The sequence below is a fragment of the Struthio camelus genome, chromosome 27 (assembly GCF_040807025.1).
Source record: "Struthio camelus isolate bStrCam1 chromosome 27, bStrCam1.hap1, whole genome shotgun sequence".
Classification (NCBI taxonomy): domain Eukaryota; kingdom Metazoa; phylum Chordata; class Aves; order Struthioniformes; family Struthionidae; genus Struthio; species Struthio camelus.
Window position 1 is genome coordinate 5,451,100 of NC_090968.1, and position 13,330 is coordinate 5,464,429.

The 13,330-nt window shown below is 62.4% G+C and overlaps 1 protein-coding gene across 1 annotated transcript; it reads right to left on the reverse strand.

Annotated features, from left to right (window-relative positions):
* Nucleotides 1–718: 718 nt before the first annotated feature.
* On the reverse strand, nucleotides 719–13,313 carry PIWIL2 (piwi like RNA-mediated gene silencing 2). The gene is made up of 21 exons (XM_068920530.1): nucleotides 12,990–13,313; nucleotides 12,435–12,685; nucleotides 11,635–11,811; nucleotides 11,388–11,498; nucleotides 10,786–10,903; nucleotides 10,460–10,584; nucleotides 10,292–10,372; nucleotides 9,645–9,758; nucleotides 9,171–9,359; nucleotides 8,941–9,025; nucleotides 8,583–8,672; nucleotides 8,100–8,240; nucleotides 7,351–7,464; nucleotides 6,457–6,645; nucleotides 5,865–5,966; nucleotides 5,608–5,727; nucleotides 4,860–4,948; nucleotides 4,264–4,369; nucleotides 3,121–3,374; nucleotides 2,924–3,031; nucleotides 719–2,243 (listed from the first exon to the last, which is right to left on the reverse strand). The coding sequence occupies exons 1-21, from the start codon at nucleotides 13,311–13,313 to the stop codon at nucleotides 2,087–2,089; spliced, it is 3,045 nt and encodes a 1,014-aa protein (XP_068776631.1). The 3' UTR covers nucleotides 719–2,086.
* Between the last annotated feature and the right edge of the window lie 17 nt (nucleotides 13,314–13,330).

Sequence of the window (13,330 nt, forward strand, 5' to 3'; positions counted from 1 at the left end):
CGCGCCGTGGGGTCGACCCGCCGGGCCCGCGCTCAGGAGCAGCGGGGGCGTCTCGGCCGGCGTGCCCCGAGCCCGCCGCATCGCCCGCTCCCACCGCCGCGGGCTCCCAAGGAGCGGCGGAGGACAAGCGGGCCCTCCTCCCCCCGGCAGCGGTCACGGTGCTTTATAAAAAGCCGGCTGTTATTAGGCCGGGAGCCTTGGGAGCCGGGATAATTACAGGCGCTTGTGCAGCCGGGCGCGGGAAGGAGCCGGGGGGGGGGGTCCGGCCGGCCCGGGGGCTCGCTCTGCCCTCGGCCGCGGCCCGTTCCCGACCGCGGCAAAGCCCCGGGGGCGCTCAGCTCCGGGCTGCGGCCGCCTCCGCCTAACCGGGCTCGGCGCGGGCTGCCAAAGTCCACGGGGGCCGCGGTCAGGCTCGCAAATACAACGAAATCCAAGCGGCTCTCGGGCGCTGGCAGACCCGGGGCGCAGCGTTGGCACGCGGGCAATGATTAACCCGGGAGGAAAAAACCCCGCGTGCGAGGGGCGAAGCGCCGAAATCCCCCCCCGCGCCGCGCTCGCAGCCCGGCACGGCCGCGGCCCGCTGCGCAAACGCTTGCGGGTCTTTGGAGAGGGCTCGCTCTCGGTACGGGGCTAACCCTGCCGCGGATGGGGAACGGCCCCGTCTCCCAGCCTGGCCCCCGAGCCTCCAAACCAGCCTCGGAGAAGGGAGAGACCGAGAAGCTGCCGGGAACTGGTTTATTGAAGTGAACGAGCGTCTGCGGTTACACCAAAAAAAAAAAAAAAAGTGTTTCTCAAGCGTTTTGCTCTAAACGCGAGCGGCGAGGCTGCGAGACCAGGGCCGGCGGGGCAGGCTCCCGGCTGTCCCCTAAGCCCTGCCCGCGCGCCAGCCGGGTTCGGGATGCTCGCAGCACACCTCAGCCAGCAGCTCACGTTTGCTCCCCGACAGTTTTAAACTCCAAGTTCTTACACTTCTCTCCTACCCCAGACCAAGGCAACGGCACGCAAAAGAGCTGAAACATTCAGAGAGATGATTTTCCCCTTGGGAGGTTTATGTGCTCTCCTAGCAGTCTGACAGCTGAAAGAATAAAAAAGAAAGAGACTTCTCCTTACAGAACTAGCCACTTTTTAAGCACGTGACGAAGAACCAAGCCGGACCTGGCTTTGTAAAACAGGAGCTGGAGAAAACAAACTAAAATCTGAAACCTGCAGCTGTCCTGAAGGCAAAGCAAGAGATTGGGGAGAAACGTGGAAACGTTTGGTTTCTGTGTTCAGCACCAGTACGGGGAAGTTCGAGGAGCACAGGGAGGACAGGACACAGGGGACGGTGCCTTCGGAGGTGGCTCGGCGCCCGGAGGATGGCGACCCGCGGTCCGCACGCGGCGTGATTGGGGGTTAATCCGTACCAGGCAGAGGCGCTGAGGGAGTCCGGCAGCCCCGCGCGTCCCGGGGCGGGCAGCGACGGCGCCGAGACCCTCTGCCGCCGCCAACGCTGCTGGGGCGGCCAGCTTCTGCCTGCACGTGCCAGAGAGATCTCCGAGCAGAACAGCCCCGGGGCCACGTTTGCCCTTGGCGACCCCTCCAGGAACATCCCTTTCTCCGTGACACGTCCTCCGCCGCGCGGCGGGGGACAGGGAGGGCACCCCGGGGGCCCCAGCAGCGACGGGAGAGCGGCGGTCAGCAGAGAGCTTCCTGCTGCTGCGTCCGCTTTGCGCTGCCGGCAGGGCGTTGGATTTGGCAACGGAGAAGGTGGATTTGAACCGTGCTGCAGAGTACAGGGGCTGCTTTTGTTTCCATGCATGGAGCAGAGACAAGAACCAAGAGGCAGGAGGCAAAGCACCTCCCTCCGCCCCGAGCCGAGCGCCACTTGAGAACTTTTTTCCAAGTCAGCTAGCACTTCGGAGTGCCCTTTTAAAGCAACAGGGAAAGGGAACTGAAGAAACCATATGTATACATTCATAAAAACAAACTTAAGGAAAAACATTCCCCTTGCAGGAGACTTAACAGGACTGGCTCGGGGTGCCCCCTGCCCAGGACAGCCCCCTGGCCGTGCCTGCTCGCAGGAGCGCCTGGCCCCAGCGCCTCCCGGCTATAGGAAGAAGAGCTTGTCGCAGAGCTGGATGGCGGGCTCGTGGTGCAGGACCTGCCCCGAGAGGAAGGCCAGCTTGTGAGCGTACTTGCACGGTGCGGGCGACCGGATCGTGCCCGGCCAGTTCCAGTACAAGTGGCAGAGCTTGAAAGTCAACCTGGAAACAGCAAAAGCAGAGGGTGTTAGTGCTCCCACCTCCCCGCGGGGGAGCCGCGCTCTCTCGCCCGTGCTGTCATGTCTAAAAGCTGGCAAAAACGCTTCTTGGCTCTTGCCTTCTCCCGAGGGCAAGGCCGTGCGCCGACAGGTCGGTGCTGGCTCTGCCCGTGCCTGGCCCCAGCAGCCACAGGGAAAGGTCTGCAAAGCCTGCAGGCTAAACCTGCTCGCACGGGTATTTTCTTCCCGATTGCACGAGTTAAATCTCGGGTTCTGCCTGGGCGCTGACGGTGCCCGACTGCAGCAAGCGCACAGGCACTGCCCGAGCCGCTCCTGCGCCCGCAGCAGCTCTCCTGCAGTGACACCCAGGCCAGGCCAGCACCGGGTGATGCAGATTTTTGTTTACCAGACTTGCAGCTATTTCTTGCCCAGGGATGAGTAAGAGGGATGCAATCCACCTCCTCTCTCTCATCTCCTGTCAAGTCCTCCCAGCTGAAGCTAACCCCATAATAGCAGCAGAAAGCCTTGCACTCGCATGGGAACTGCTGCCCTCCCAGCTAGCTTTCTAGGGAACCGTTTTGCAATAAAACCAGGCTTCAGCCTCAGGGCCGCGGCGCTGCAGAACGTCAGGGAGGGCTGGGTACCCCCCCGCTGGCGTGGGATGCTGCGAAAGCCTGCTCTTACCTCTGCAGGTGCTCGGAGCTCAGGTTGGCCGTGTTCAGCACACAGATGTAGCGCGTGGGGAGGCTGCAGCCCTGGCGGGAGCAATGGGCCAACAAAAAGAAATCCTCCCTGAGAGGGATGAAAGGAAAAGGTTGGCGCAAGCCGGCCGAGAGCGCAGCTCGCAGCCTCTCCCGAAAGCACCCGGCATTCCCACTCACCACTCCGAGCTGGTGACCGTGTGGTCGATGACCGTCCCCGGTGGAGGGGACACTAAATTCTCCGCCATGGTCGAGTAGAAGTTGGTGCCGATTTGCTTCTGCACCACGATGACCACCATGCTGGGCTTGTAGTTTTCGAAGGTTTCGAAGCACTTCTGCAGCTGCGGGATCTCGTACTTCACCACCGTGTCGAGCTGGGTGTCGGACACGCCGTCTCTGTAAATCACTATCTTCCTGGGCAAGCAGTGATTCATCTGGGGAAGCACAAGCATGAGGTGGTCACTGGTGTTTTTCTGCACACCCAAGAGGACTGGCTGGCAGGGCACAGATTCGCTCCCTATTGCGCTGGCAATGGCAGAGCGGGCACGAAACGGCTGCGCCAACACTTTCTGGCTCAACTCTGGCGTATTTTGCCTGGGATGCAAACCCAGCCAGGGCCCTGATCACTGCTGGATCGCAAACAACGGCTGGCCTCAGGGGTGCCGAACATTTCTGGCAATATTCAGTCTCGACAAACACATTTCAAAGCAGGTTTCAGAGACTTTGGCAGCACAGAGAGAAGTGTTTGCTCTAATCCTGCCCATGGGGGACAATCGTAGCAAACTTCCATTTTCCAGGGCACTTCCCTAGCATTTGCACAGGAATAGGGAAAATTGCAAGTGTCCGAGTCTGTGAGCGGGCGGAGGCCGAGCAGAGCCCTGCTGCTGACGGGTCCCGCATAAACGGCCGGGCCGGCGCGAGCCGCACGCCGACGGCCCCTGCCCTGTCGCACAGACCCTTGCACTGCTTTTCTCACGCTGGGGATGTGGGACAACAGAACAAGGCTTAGTGGCTCAAGTGGCAATACGAGCAAAGGAGTAAAGTGGCACTTGCCCCAGTGCAAACTAATCCTCAAGGCAGGTTAGCACGTTCCTGAGATAAGAGTGAGCCTCCTGGGTCATGCTTGGGTCATTTCAGATTTTGCATCCAGTCCAAAGTCTGCAGAGTCTATTTACTCACTTGCATGAATTTAGGCTGACTACTTTTTTTTTTTTTTTTTTTTTTTTAAAAAGAACTACTGAACCCCCTCAGCCCAGAGGGCTTTCGGACAGCCAACACGTGGCACGCTCCGGGCTCTGCGGCTGCCTGCTCCCGCGGCCTCACCTCGTGGAAGCGCTGCAGGGCATCGGCCAGGCAGAGCCGCAGGCTGTCGGCGATCTCCTGGTGCGGCATCTGGAACACGACCCTCGAGTACCACTTTGTGAGGATCCTCGAGGCAGAGAGAGCCGAACGTTAGGCACCCGCACTCAGGAACCAAAGTCCAGAGCAGTTGTGCAAACTGAAATAAATTCCAGCTCAGCCTTTACAGCCGTCTTTCCCAGCAATACGGCACAAAGGGTGCATCAAAGACGACACTTGGTGCTAACGGCTAAAAACACAAGCACGTGTGCAGACCTTGCTGAGCGCAGCAGTCAAGGGGAAGTCGCTAGCTTCTCCCCTTTCTAGGAAAGGCGAGGCAGCACCATGCAGGGACGCGGCGGCATTAGCACAGGGGAAAAGAAACGCAAACAGGGACGCGCGAAACGCTGGAGCTCAGCTGCCTGCGGGTGCTCGCAGCGGGAGCGCAGCCAGGCTGCGCGACTGCCCCCGGCACCCCGGGGGCTGGCGGGGCGGCAGCAAAGGCTGGCGGCCGGGCAGAGCCGGCAGGACGCGGCAGAGGCACGGAAGAAGGAGGGTGCTCCCCCATGGGAGCAACGTACTGATTTGTGCTGGCGACGAAGCCGATCACGGAGCGCGTTGCCCTGCTGTGGTTGTGGTACACGTCCATGCCGATGACCATCAGAAGTTTCTGCGAAGGCACAAGGGAGGCGGGAACACAGAGATGGAGTTAGGCACAAACACAACTCCCCGTTTCGCCACGAGCCATGTCTGAACACTTGAGGAATAAGTCTGAGGGCCTGTGGCCTGCCCTGCCCCTCTTCTCTCTAGCTGCATGCACAAAACAGAGCTGCCATACCCCAATTTTGCAGATGGTTTATCTGCATTCCCCAAGGGAAGCCTGTGATCATGACACTGCATCATTCAAGGCAAGTAACTGCTCTTGCAGCCACCAGAAAAATCTAGTGCTTAACGACTGGATTCAGCCCTGCCAGCACAGAGCAGCCTTACAGGGAAGCAGGACGTTCCCCCGACACCCTGGCTAGCATGCTAATCACTGCACCCTCCCTTCCTCGCGCTCACAGCCCTGCAAGGGAACAGCAGGGACATTCCCCTGCCAGAGACTGAAGGGGAGGTTTCAGGGAGAGACTGAATGCCCCTTTCATTCAGCAAGCTTTTCCCTAGCAGAGTCAGGGAACAACCAAGTGTCTGTGCAAGCGCGTGCCAAGCAGGAGAGAGAAATGCAAAGTCAGTTTACAGCCCACGGCTTGCAAACTCATTGCACACGTGTGCACACAAACACACGTGCATGCAGAGGCTCCCACGGCCAGGAGGTTTTGCACGCCTTACCAAGGGGATGTCGATTCCCCAGAGCTCCCCGCCCAGCTTGCAGTTCATCTGCAGTAGGACCTTCTGGGCTACGCTCCTCATCTTGCTGGCCTGGCCCATGAGGGTCTGTGCGTTGATGACCTGCGGTAATGGGAGAAGAGGAAAGCGAGGCCAGAGGAGTGCACTTGACCTCCCTGCACCCTCCCCTGCTTTGCAGGCTGCTGCTTTCGGAGGGGAGAGCTCCATGCTTGGAGGGCCTTGCAAAGCGCAGCGCTCACCTGCGACGGCACTGGGGACTGCACACAGCACAGCTTCTTGATGGCTCCGTACAAGTCCTCCCTGTTACCAGTGGTAATGCAGAGCACCATCTGCACCTTTTGCTGCAAGGAAGCGAAGCCGGGGAGGAGGAAACATGCAGAGCTGGCCTTTGCACAGCCCACTCACTGGCCACGGGACAACCCAGCCCCAGCCCGAGACGACCCGCAAACCGCAGCCTGGCAAGCCTCCCCTCCATCCTCGCTGGGCTCCCAATCCAGCCTCTGGGCCTTAGCGAGTGCAGTTACGGGCTAGCCTCGTTTAATGGCAATAACGAGCACCGAGGACCTGCCTATTGCAAGACCCTGTGGCAGCAGCGCATTGCCCTGCCTCTGCGGGGCTGCCTGTCCCACCCATAACCAACACAAGCTGGCCCAGGCAAGTCCCTCGGGCCACAGGGAAACCCCAGTCTGGCATGCGTTAGGCTATTCATCTAAGGCAGAGTGGTAATTCTTCCCCTCTCATTGCTGAAGGCCTTCGGAGACGAGGGCCCCCGCAGGGTTTGAAGCGCAGCCCCCCTGCAGATACCCACTTGGGCCCGAGCCCCTCCATCACCTCGCTAGCCAGTACGCATCTGATAGTCTTGGCGTAGGTCTCGATCCGGTCGTCCTTCAGCTCCACCCAGGCAGGCGAGTTCACCTGCATGCCAATCGGGCCGCACACCTTCTCCATCGTGCTCACCAGCTCTTTTGCTAGGTCCTGCACACGCTTCGGGTAAACCAGCACCCAGTAATTCATGGCAATCTAGGAGGGAGGCGAGGACAGGCCCTCGTGTTAGGACCGTGGCTCCCAAACTGCTGCGTTCCCCGGCAAGCGGTCCCGCTACGAGCCCGTCGCACCCAGCCGCAGCCACGTTCTGCTGGGGAGGACGGGGCAGCGTGCCCAGCACTGTCTCCTTTCCCCAACCCTGCAGCCTCCCAGCCCTCACACCGCGATTTCACACAGAAGAAAACAAAGAAATGGAGACATCTAAGCGGCTCCCCCAGAAGCAAAGAGCAAGCCAGAGGCCCAGGCACATGGTACAGGAGGAGCGCGTGGATGCCCGCGCGCAGCACTCAGCTCCCAGCCCAGCAGCCCTGCCTCTCTCCATGCAGCGGAGAAGGGAAATTTGGGACAGGGAAAGCAACCCAAGGAACCACCTGGCCATACAGGAATATTCAGCTCCTTCAGGCCAACCTACAGCGACTTCAGGAGGAGGTGAAAAAGCAGACACCATGGCCACGTACCTCTAACCTCCTTAGGAAGGACAGGACAAAACATAAGGCCAATGTAAATAAATTGAGGGTTTTAGTTAAAACACAGCTCCGTGTCCAGACAGGAATGGAGCAGTCTGGATTCCAGCACTAAGAAAACCCATCCCAATTTCAAAACAAAGCGATATTGTTTTAACAACCGAGCTGAAAGCGCTGCCTGCTCCAAAAGGCAGCTTCTGCTGCAGCAACAGCTCACCGTGGAGATGCAGACTTCCCGTATCACTTCTTTGTTCCAGTTCAGGTCTTCGGAGGGTGAAAAGGTGCTGTGCCTCAAGTTGATCCTTTCCATGGGCAGGATTCGGCCCTGGGTCTGAACAGAGCCGAAACTGAAAGTGATTCTGGCTGCAATGCCGCTCCCCCGGCCACCTCAGCTCTGCTGTCCAGTCCACGAGCCCCGCGCTCCAAGTCTAGATGGTGCAACCCACTGGCCAGCTGCTGGCGCCAAGGCAAGGGGGCAAGAACCTGCCGCCTTCGCTCCCCCAGTAAGACCGTGCAACCGACGGCCACCGGGCTGTGTGATCTGAGCACAGCTTAGACAGTTGCTGAGCCCGAATGCCTTTTTCTTGCACTGAAAATCCAGGAGCTGCAAGCAGGACCGCGGGCGAGGAGACAGGGGGAAAGTTATCATTTAATAGATAAGGGCTCGACGGGGCACAGGAGGCACCAAATAAGCATTTTGTTAATGCTGGTTTTGCTGTTTCCAGCCTGGCACAGAAGCTGTCCAAGGGGGTCTTTCGCCATCCCCGAGCACACGTACTCGTGTTGCTGCAAGAGAGATTCCTGCTGAAGGCCTCTCCACCCTGCGCACAGGCCGAGCGGGGATGGCACAGCTCAGCGACGCAGAGACATCGGCTCCGAGGAGGGCAGCAGCAGCGCCCCAACCTCCCGGCGCCTGCTCAGCGCCAGCGATAGCCCCTGCTGCCGCGCTGGGGCAGCAGCCCTTACCCTGCAGATGTCCTTGTCCAGGCGGAGGCCCCAGCGCATCAGCTCCTGCGAGGCGTCCGGGTTCTCCTCGATCCTGTGCAGGAGGCTGCTCAGGCGCGTGTAGTGCTGCTTGGGGCTGTGCGACATCTCGTACATCAGATCCTGTGCCAGACACATGGGGGAGGAGACACGTTTGGGAACCACAGCCCTGTATCCCCCACCCTGCACCGCATCCAAAAACCTGCGTAAAAACACAGTCAGATCTCCGGTGCTGGTTCCCCGGGAGGGGGAGGCAACAGCTGGCTGGGTCCCAGCTCTCCAAACTAGCCGCTGGCTGGGCTGCACCTCCCGCCAGGCGAACACGAGGGCCAAGGTTTAGGAGAGCCCAGCAGAGTCAGGCGTGGCGAGAGTCCTGTCCTGGGAAACGGCCTGCCAAGCACCAGGCCCTCTCCCAGGATGCAGGCTCACGCACGTGGGGATTGTCTGACACAAGCACGCTCTGACCTTCATCGCTCGATTGTCCTTCCTCATCTTCTCAGGAATCCCGGTCATAAAAGAGAGCTCTGGCACGAGCAGTATCATGTTGAGCTGATGCTGCAGGGAACGAGAGGCCAGGCCCTGTTAGCATGCTGCTGCGCGCGGAAAGGGCACCGCAAGCCCCTGCTCTCCCAGGGACGGGTAAGACGCGGGCTGGAGGAGCTGAGGGAGGAAAGACCGCGGGTTTGACCTCCCCGTCCGGTCTGGGGAGCCGCCAGCCCCATTCCTGTCTCAGCCTCGGCAGAGCTGGGCTCCTAGAGCAGAGATCACAGACGGGCCGGGACGCACAGGGCTCTGTCGGAGTTCCTCTGCAGCAGACACTCACCTTCCCCTCCGGCGTCAGCCTCTCCTTGGGCCTGTGAATCAGCAGCGGCTGGTCCAGCTCTCGGACCGTGATCCCATAGGTTTTGCTGGAAAAACCGTACGGAGAGGAAACTACAAGTCGGTTTCCTGCTCCTGCACTAAAGCATGCAGCTCGTCAGCCTCGGAAAAGGCTGTTCAGCATCCGAGCTGGGTGTCAGGTCATTCGCAAAGCTAACGAAGCAGTGATGCTACCTGTAGTAGTCCACAAAGGTGATCTCCTCGCCACTGGCCAGGGTGAAGCTATCCTTGGGGGTCTTGCTCCAGTCGATATCGTCGATCTGGTACGTGTGGTTGTTGTAGCGGGTGATGACCACGCTGCCGACCAGCTGCTTGGTGCATTCATCCTGGAAGCTGCTTATGTTCTGCTGGTAGATCGCGTGCCTGCGGCGGGGAGAAAGGCGAGCTGGATTTCAGCTTCCTCCTTGGACAGGAGGTGCTCACAGCCCTGCTCTCGCTACCCAAACCGATGGCCTCCGACCCAGCGGTCTCATTGCAGAAGCCACAACAGTCGCTAGCACTGGCTATTCCCCCAGAGACACCGGAGGCCTCGGGGAAAGCACGCAGCACTGCCCTTGCTGAGAGCCGGTCCCAGACGCCGGAAGGCAGCTCCCCGAAGCACCAGCCCTGGTCCTCAGAGCCCTGCAGTCCGGGTTTTTCTCCTCTTACATGAAATTCAGGACAGAGTCACTCCGGATGACTTTGTGGATAACATCTACCGAGAGGAAGAGTCCTCCGTCCCTCTTCCGGATGCTGACGGAGTACCCTGGCCAAACCTGCAGCCTTCGCCAAGGGGAAGAACCACAACAGAGTTCACGTTAACACCAGAGCTGTCTGCGCGGCTGTGCCAGACGAGCAGGGCAGCCGTCCTGCTAGCCAGAGAGCACTCAAAACATACAGAACTTATTTCTCAGCTGGCTGCCAGCTTTCAGCTAATAACCCCTGAACTGCATTGCAGAAAATAGGTACTCTAAGGTCATGCTAACCAGAGCTGGCCAGCAGCAGGGCGAGAGCTAACCAAGCAAAGACTTCCGAGTTTCCAGCCCCGAGTGACTGAGCTGCGACGGCGACAGAGCCGTCCGCACGAACAAGGAGCCACGCAGGACAGCCCTGCTCTGTCACATGGCCCGAGAGAGAAATTTATTGCGCCTGCTGCAGCTAAGCCTCAGGGATGCTCCTCAGGAGACCCCTGGCCTTGCAGCCTGGCCCTAGACAGACTCGCTGAAGGCCAGCCACCTCCCCATCGCACTCAGCATCGGCACACCTGAGCGGCAGCAACCGTAAGCACGCAGGAGGCGATCGTCTCCAGCACCCACCTGTAATGCTGCAGCACGGCAGCCCTGGTAGGGTCGAAAAAATTTCTCCCAACAAGTTTCATATCTAAAATTCTCATCACTCTAGAAAAGAGAAACCAGGATCACTTCAGGGCTCCCAGGGGAGAAAGGCTAAAGCAGAGCTCGAAGGGGGCCTGTGCCTTCCCTCACCTCCTGAAAACCACATTGTAAAATGGGAGGCACAGGTCCGAACTGGGCTCCAGGACCTTGGTCATCTGAACGGTTATGCTGATCTCCTCCCCATCCGTCCTCCTCTGAGACTTCAGATCAACTGGCTGCGGGGGAGAAGACGCCTCAGCCAGGGCAAGAGGGATGCTCTCCTAGCCGGCCCCCAGGCTGGGTGCACCCTCGCACCTCAGGACTGGTTAAAACAGCCTCTCCTGCTGCAAGGAGCTCACCCAGGTGCAGATTAATCCTCGGTGCCACAGGGCAGGCCTCGGCAAGCCAGCTTGGCCGGCACCAGCGTTACACCTCACCTGAGGGAGCAGGATGGGCAGGTACAGAATAGAGCCATCAAACGCAGTGATGTCTCCCGTCACCGCCCGGTGCTCCTTCATCATCGCAAAGCGCATGCTCTTGCACTCCACGTTGGGGCTGTAGGATGCGAGGGAGAACCATTGCGTCTTCTGCGATCTCTTGCAAAGCCTCGAGCCTTTAACCACCCTCTACCCACAGCTACTCCCCACTAAGGAGTTCAGAAACCCCAAGAGGAGAAAAGCTGGAGCCGCTCTGCTCATTGCACCGAAGGGAAGGCAGGAGGGAGGCTTCAAACCAGCTTTCCCCTCCACAGCAGCCCTCCAGGCCTGCCCGGACGGCGCCGTGTCCGCGCTGCCCGCTCCATCTAGCGGTTGCTCCGAAGGGCGCTGGAAGAGCTTTCTCCCGGGCAGCGGGATGCGGCAGCGCAGGTCTGCAGCCACCCAGGGCCCACCTGCGACCTCGCAGCCCAGCGCCGTCGTTTCGCTCTGCCCCGGCACGCCACCCTCCCAGGCGGGATGCTCCCGACGAGACACCGCGCGAGCCCCTGCCCCGGCGGGCGCCCTGCCGGCGGCGCGGCACAGCGCCCGCCGGGGGCTGCTACCTGAACGACACGTGGTACTGGTAGACGGCTTCGTTCTGGCAGTGAATCTTAACCACGTTCAGGCCCAGCGATAAAGCGGTTCCCTTCGACGCCGGCCTCGTCGCTGGCGCTCTAAGCGGGGCGACGCACGGAGGCAGGTCGGCGCTTCGCCGAGAGGCGACGCCGGGCTGACGCAGGGCGCGTGCCCACGCTCCGCGGAGCCGGGGGCAAGGAGAGCCGGCGCGGACATCGCCGGGGCGGCACTTACTGTTTGCCGGCGGCCGGGGGGACGTCGGGCACGGGGGCGAGCGGAGGCAGCGAGGGCTGCAGGGCGGGCAGCGGCGCGGGCTGGGCGGGCAGGCGCGGAGGCGCGCTGCCGAGCCGGGCGCTGAACGGCACGGCTCCTCTGCCGGGTGGCGCTTTCCCGCCGCCTCGCCGGAGGATCCTGCATCCCCGCCGCGGGGCGAGACAGAGAGCTGAGCCCCTTCCCCGCGGGCGGCACCCGGCCGGCCCCGGGAAGTCCCCGAGGAGCATCCCGGTCCACGGAGCCCCAGGCACCGCTGCGAACCCCTGGCGCGGGGCAGGATGGGTGTTGCAGAGCCGGCTGGGTGCCGCAACAACAACCCCGTAGCACAACCCCGCTGTGGTCGGAGCAGTTGGCGGGGGGGGGGGAAAAGACCAGCAAGAAACCTCGCGCCCGGCCGTGCAATGCTGCCACCCGCAAGCAGGCTGCAGCAAAGCGCTTCCAGGGCCGCCTCGCGGCGCTGCCGAGAAAGAGGAGCGCAAAACTCGGCCCGACGCCGCGGTCGGGCACTGCACGACCCCGCAGCGGGGAACGAGGCTCGGTCGCGGTTTTGCTCGCGGAGCATCTTTATCCCCCGTGGCCCCAGACCACCTACAAACACACCCCCGGAGCGCAGCCACGGCCTAAACAGCTGGAAGGACTCAGGCCAAAGGCACGAGGGGGATCGGCGCCGCTCGGAAAAACACCGCGTCGTTTCCACCACCCAGCTGGACGCGGTTTTGGGTCACCCGAGCCCCGCGGGAGCCCGGCTCGGCCCCACTCACCTGCCGCAGGCGCCGAGCGCCGCGTCCCGCTCGCCGTCCTCGGCCGTGGGGAGGGGTCGGGCCAGCGCCGCGGCGGTCCTGGCCCGGCCCGCGACGCTGCGGCCTGCGGGAAGGGAGAGGGTCCGCGGGGGCGGCGAGGGGCCGGGGCTCGCCGAACCGCCGCCGCCAGGCCCGTCCCCGCGCTCCGGGCCCGCGCCGAAGCCCAGGTCCCACAGCAGGGCGGACAGGGACACCTGCGAGGCAAGCGGCTCCTGCGGAGAGAAGACAGGCGGGGAGACGGCGAAAGCTTTAGGCTGCGCCAGGCCGAGCGGCGCTCCCCACCCCGCTCGGGGCATCCCTTCCCCGAGGACCGGCCGGGAAAGATGGGGCGGGAGGGGGGACCGTGCCCGAGAGCCCGCCCCGTTCCCACGGTCCCCGCATCCCGGGGGGGGCGACGTCCCGGCGCAGGCGGCCGCTCCCTCCCTCGCTTTGACGCCTCCGCTCGGTTTCCCCCCCCCCCCGCCCCGCCGCCCCCGGAGGCTCAGTCCAGCCGGTCCTCGCCGCCGCCGCCGCTACCTGGCGCCCCGGCTCCGGCAGCCGCTGGGCCTTGCCCAGGGCCCCGAGCATCCTGCCCAGGGCGGCGGGCTCGGGGGCCGGCCGGGGCCCGGGGACAGGGTAGGGCAAGCGGAAGGGCCCGGGCCCGCGGTACGGGGGCCGCACAGGGTCCATGACCAGGCTGCGGGGAACAGAGGGCTCCGCGGGGGCAACGGGGCAGGCGAGGCCTTGGCGGGGGCTGAAGCCAGCGCTGGGCCCGGTGCGGCCCCGGAGCGCCGGCGCTCGGCACCGGGAGGCGCTGCCGCTCCCGTGTGCAGCGCCGAGCACCCGCGCCGCACGGCGCATGCGCGCCCGCCCCGCCG